The sequence below is a fragment of the Papaver somniferum genome, chromosome 1, assembly GCF_003573695.1.
Source record: "Papaver somniferum cultivar HN1 chromosome 1, ASM357369v1, whole genome shotgun sequence".
Classification (NCBI taxonomy): Eukaryota; Viridiplantae; Streptophyta; class Magnoliopsida; order Ranunculales; family Papaveraceae; genus Papaver; species Papaver somniferum.
Window position 1 is genome coordinate 159,483,873 of NC_039358.1, and position 6,512 is coordinate 159,490,384.

Sequence of the window (6,512 nt, forward strand, 5' to 3'; positions counted from 1 at the left end):
CATTGCCAGCCAACTCTTGAAAGATAATGTACCCAGTTTAAGTTCATAATACCATTCATTTTCAGCATAAATAAAAAAAGGAACGCATTTCCCAGAGAATGGAAACTACCTTCAACTGGCTCCCCCTCCCCCTTGCTGGGTGAAGCGAAACCGACAATGTCACAAAGCCATACTTCGATGATTACCTTTAATCTGGGTAAAAATTTGGACAGATGTGAACCAATCTCAAAATTACCATGTACTAAAATTGAAGCACAAATTACATAATACATACTACAAAAAAGCACGAGTTCTTGAGAACAAAAAAGTAACTGAACCGAATTTAAATCTGTACATTACATAGCTCTGCAGCATATAGGCAAGGAGGGAAATGCCCATTTTCGAACTCTACTTGAAAACTCCTCCACACAACTAAATAGGAAGAAGAGAAAAATAAATTCACTAGACCTTCAATGAAGCCAATTGAAGAATGACCTACTAATATAACCTACAATACGTAACTTAACTTGGATCAAATGAATCCTATCTTTATCCCTACATATATAAATACAACAACGACAAAAACAGCTATAACAACCAAGTCTACACAAAACACCCTGATAAGAATTGTGTTAGTTAATATTCACAGAAATCACTCAAATGTTTTAGTTCAATTCCATGAACAAAACCCTCCATTGTTCTTCTTAGACCAGTTTTCTTCCTCAGGTGAATGGAACAAAGCCACAGCGAGGTCTGTGAGTTTCTCCCGGCTGATTCGACGCCTGTAAAACCCTTGTTTTCCAGGAGCATTCGGTGTTTCCATATCAAACCTACTTAGATCTTCAGATGAATTGAAAGACCGTAAAGCAGCGGTTTTTGCATTTGGAGTACTAAATTCAAAATGCCATTTCTTTGCAACCAATGCCTGAACAAATAAACACGCAATAACATCAGAATCTTAGGTAAAGAAGAAAAACACACCAGACGAGAAAATTTGTTTCAGATAATGTTGCTTACAGCATCTTTCATCGATTTCGAAACATGTACAAGTTGCTTAAGATCTTCATGCTCCACACAACATAATATCCTTACCTGCAATCATTTCACATCAATCTATAAGCTTGATTAAAATTGTAACCCACAAAGTAAAGATTGATAAAAGTATGCTCACCAAAATGTCCTGTGGCAGAGATTCAATAGACAAAATGTCCTGTTGTAGAAGTGACAAATTCTCCGAATCCAATCGCGTAATAGATCGCTGCTTCTTTAATGGAGTTCTAATAGGAGAATTAAAAGGAAAAGTTTCCATATTGTTTGATATAGTAATCCTTTTCCTTCTTAATGCTCTTGTGCAGTTAACAAACTCTGAAGAGTACAAATTCTTCCCCATTACCATAATTTAATAATTAACACAGTCAAACTGCATACATGAAATTGAAACATATTAGTAAAAATATAACAATGAAATCCCAAAATTTATATATTAATAGCAATTTCACATTTTTGGATATTGTAAAACCCTCTCAAAACCCTTACCAAATTCAAAATCAAAGATAAAACCTTTTCTCTGTGAAAATTATTTTTTCAGATTACCTAATTCCTAAACCACCATTACTTCAAAACAAAATCAAACTAGAAAGGAAAGCAAGAGCTAAGGAAATTGTTCTTACCTTGAAAAGATGAATACAACTTCTGAAACCAAAACCAAACCTTAAATATGCAGTACTTTCTTCGTCCAGCAAAATCTGAAGATAAACCAAGAAACTGAAATGAACTAACCTAATCCGCAATATATATCACTATCTCCGCAAATTTCTCTCTTAAATCAACTTCTTTAAAACCGTCAAACTGTACTTCATATATACAAGCACTCAGATTTGCTTTCCAGGAAATAAAAAAGTGAGAACAGATCAGGAACGTTCTTCTCGAAAGCCCTGGAACTTAAAAGTGACCGTTGATACTGTTTCTACTTTAAGATCTTCACCATAGGTTTCTTAAACCAAGATCTGTATAACACGTGTTTATCATCGGATGGAGGTGCAATCAGATTCAATGTATTGAGGTTGACCACGTGTTTTTTACGTGGCCACTAACATGTCCTTATCTTGTGGTGGTAATGGAAATATAGCCGTTTGGAAATCCACGTTTCAGAATATAAGGTGGGTTTATTTTTTAAAATATTTCGATGGTCGGCTAATTATAAGTCGGTTTGCACTTTGGATACTTTTATGCGGTATAAGGATGCGTGTGGTGGGACATATGTCATGTTGTGTTTGTAAGGTTGTGTCATATGTGTCGACTATTCTGGCACACATTCATGACCAATGTGAACGACACAATCTGCAGTGGATGTATGTCGCTCGAGACTTTGAATGCTAACTGATCGAATTAGATGAGCACTTATCATCCATCCAACATGCGGCACGCCGTAAAATGTATCCATAAACCAAAATTTGTGTGGTATTGCTATTATGGCTGACCAAAACTTTTCTTCCGCACCGAGAATCATCGACTGCAAATTTACTAGACGACCTAAAATCTAATAGTGCAAGGTAAATGACTTTTACTTTTTTGGTTGATTGATCCTTGAATTTCTGGGTTCACAAGACAAATAAAATACGACAATGTTTCAAATAATCAGTAACTCAAATTTGATGATTCTAGTATCCTTGATGGTACTTTGCCCAAATATTTCGCCCAAATTTCATGATTCTAATATCAATTTACTAATTTATCTCCATTCTTCCTCGTTTTTCTATTTATCAAAAATTCTTCTTTTCTTCCTCTTCTCCAGTCAAAACAGTTGAAGTACTAAATGTCATTGCAAGTACGTGGGGTAAATTCAAGTACCGTATGATGAACTTTGTTTGGACAGGAACAACAACTCGTCTTCTTCCATATTCGCATGTGTCTTTCACTACCTAGCCACAACCACCAACAAAAATTAATAAGACTCGTATTCTATTTACTCAACCACTAGATTGAATCTTTGAGAATGCGAAGTTTGGGTTACGATGTTGGAGTTTCTATCATGTGAATCATCTATTCTAACATGATGAGGATTTAGGATATTCAAGTTTGCTACATCATAATTCATTAAATATAAGTCTCGAAATATACCAGATAGAGACATTTCACTTGAATTTTCAATCATCAAAGCCAGGCAATGAGCTTGATTAAGATGGTATTAGGAGAAAACTTTACTCCTCTTACCATTTGTTTACTAGTTGCTAGTCCTCATGGTGGAGTTTTTACCAACTCTTTTCTATGGTAAGGAATATGTTTTACGCCTCCATTATGCTATTTATAGAGATAATTTTTCTTTCCATCAAAGACATCTTAACAATTAAGCTATCACTTTCGTAGCCGACATCCATGAATCTTCCTTGCAGCATTCACACTTGCTTGCTGCCATTGACGAAGATTCTAGCTTAATTAAACCCAAATGGGTATTGCTCTCTGGATCAAACCCAGATGGTTATCGGTATGTGGGCTACCAAAATCTAATATTCTCCCACTTGGTCCATATACCCCATAACAAACTGATATAACTCATTAGGGGTTTTATACGAAATAGATATATGCACAATCTTAAGAGAAAGCTTGATTCATCATCATTCAGTAATAAGTCAATATGAGTCATGGCGGTAATACGTTATCAAACGATAGACTTCGTTCCACGTACTACAACATCAACACATTACAAACTAATGAAAACATAAGTCCATAAGGCTAAACAACATAAGACTCTTAATATCATCGATTTGAACTACTAAAGATTCTCGTATTATTCATTCCATCAACAATTATGTGCACGCATGGAATAACAGGAATGTAGAAACAACACATTTCGTGAGATCTCAAAGAGTAATATGGAAACAAATAATTCAATTATACCTCAATTATTATAAGGGGCCAATAGATTACTAAGCAATTTGCTCATTTAAGGCATCAAGTGACAACCCTCGTTTTATTGATGAATGTACATTCACAAGCTTTACACTTGTATTTTCCACATCAACTCGTTGTTTCCGATTCTCTTTCTGTACGAAATGAAACCTACCTTCATATGCTTATTAACACATATGGTTTCACCATTTATTTCTTAAGAGAAATAGATTTTTGTGCACAACAAATACTCAAAAACTTGGTTATAATGTTGATATTCTCCAAGCTTTGAGTTAAGCTACACAACCTCAAATTATGGTGTTATCAAAAACCACATATTCATACTCCAAAAACTAATAAAGCGGTTAGAAATTATTTATGATTCATCTGAATACAACTAAACACATTAGCATGAAGACATAACCCAAAAAGGCTTCATGAATTATGAGCTCAAAATGAATCTGAATAATTTACCATCTTCAAAGAATCAATTATATGAAGGTACATACACTTACTTTAATGTTCTACAATAAGTTATATTCTTGGGTTACTTTGGCAACAACCAAGAGTGCATATTATAGAACTTTATTAATTTCATGCAAAACACAATACACATGAAAATTCTCAGAAGAGCAAGCATAAGGTATTCCTTGTATTTTCTTAAGATTTACAGATCTTCCTTATGCATGACAGACATTTGTTACTCTTTTGTGTAGTTTCGACTCTAGTCGAGCAACTGCCTATGCCATAAATCTTGGAACTTTGCTTTACTAAGATGTTCTTAACTGCACAAATGCAAGATTCATCTAACTCTTTCAGAAGTTCTTTAGAGGGGATTTTTTTGGTTTAAACAAAATACCAAGATTTCCAACGAAAGTAGACTAATGTGTCATCAACATACAAATCAGTATACATGTACTTACTCCCACTGATCTTCAGATTTATAACTTGATCGAGAAAGAATTTCTCAAATCTGAAGAATACTACTAAGATGGATCTTTAGAAGTCCATATACTTATTAATCCCTCAGGATGGCATGCTAAAAGTCAAGTTTTCCTTTCAGAGAAACCTTTAGTCCCTCTATCTTCCAAGTATCTACTAGACATAATTGTTCCTACTTTTGTTTGATGAAGCTCAAAACAATTACGAGTCATCAAATTCGATAATACAAAACCGAACACTTATTAATCCAATAATTCGGTTCCTGATATTCCTTATTAATTATCATAAGAAACATCAAATCTCCTTACTTTCTGAAATTTGAGTAGCTTTAAAATTCTAGCTTATATTGCTCAATCTAATCATCCTAAACTAGGTTTCCATTCACTCAGAGGCTTTTGAGTGAAATTTTACAAGAAACTAATTTTATGATGTTTGCAAAGGTTTAATGAGTTTTCACCCACAATATAAAGGGCAGGTCTTAAACATAAATCTAGTTAATATGTCTCTGGTAAGAAGACAACCATGAAAATTGTTGTAGCAAAAATGTTCCTACAACACTCCTCGAGATTTGTATTGAAAGATATAATATTTACTGTTGGATGATGTTAGAGCACTGCTAGGTCGAACTCGCAAGCGTTGCTACCTCAAGCTTGTTTGTCAATGTTAGTGATCAAAACTATAAGTCTTGATTTTTAGTCTACTTATAGTGATGTCTCGGACTAGGATAGATTGTGTAGTTGAGCATTAAACTTCATGGCGTTCATCAATTGAAGACGAAGAACTACTAAGGAGAGCTTGTGGAACTTCATCAACAAAAGGTATGTGAAGACTAAAACTCATCTATCACTTGGAAAGTCTATTTCTACTCTATCTCCTATATTGAGACAAAAGTCGTATTACTATATAGTTGTCGATTATACACATTTGAGATTTCGAGCTGAGATTAACTCGCTTAAATATTTTTTGAAATATGTGTTGGTAAGATTTCGCTTCAACCAAGTTCATCTAATATTCTTGACGAAAATCAAAAGATGATCGTGTGAAAATCGCCGAGTAACATCTTACATGGTTTGTGTGATACAATCATTTGGTGTAGACTTGGAATGTTTCGTTATGATTATTTCAATAACTTGAAATTTGCTTTGATGTTTATAGTGTGTGAAAACGGCTATTGTCATCCTCTAATAAAGTTTCAATGATTGAAATAGAGTTTAGAACTATTGGAGTATAAACATAGTGTGCATTCTTGCATGTATGTGATCCATGATCGGAACTAGAGTATGCATTCACGTATCTGTACTTGTAGTTGTGAAATTCCGTGTACCTAGTACACATACCGGTATGCGTACTTGTGTAAGGTATAGGTCCGGGAGTTTATGCCGGGTTTTGGAAGTGTACTAAAGTATGCGTTCCCATTCTCATACTGGCGAACCCAAACTCATACCGGCTACTTAGGTATGCGTACCCGTATGCATATTTGAGTGGTTAAAGTAATACTCATTTTTCTTTCATTTATCGAGGTACTCATTTCTCTTTTGCTCTAAGGTATTCCTCCCGCTTGCGCCTGTTGTTTTTCCATTGGGTAGGTCTTGATCGTCATTATGATTCCTCGACGATGTGATGGCTTTCATAGAATCCATTCGGTCGTCGATCTTCCCTTGCGACATTATCTGTTTCAATATCTTTCCTTTCATACTTTCAGA

General features: G+C 34.6%; 1 protein-coding gene across 1 annotated transcript; it reads right to left on the reverse strand.

Moving 5' to 3' along the window:
- Positions 1 to 215: 215 nt before the first annotated feature.
- Positions 216 to 1,836, reverse strand: LOC113333724 (F-box protein At1g61340-like). The gene is made up of 4 exons (XM_026580149.1): positions 1,650 to 1,836; positions 1,151 to 1,399; positions 997 to 1,071; positions 216 to 904 (listed from the first exon to the last, which is right to left on the reverse strand). The coding sequence occupies exons 2-4, from the start codon at positions 1,373 to 1,375 to the stop codon at positions 650 to 652; spliced, it is 555 nt and encodes a 184-aa protein (XP_026435934.1). The 5' UTR covers positions 1,376 to 1,399; positions 1,650 to 1,836; the 3' UTR covers positions 216 to 649.
- Between the last annotated feature and the right edge of the window lie 4,676 nt (positions 1,837 to 6,512).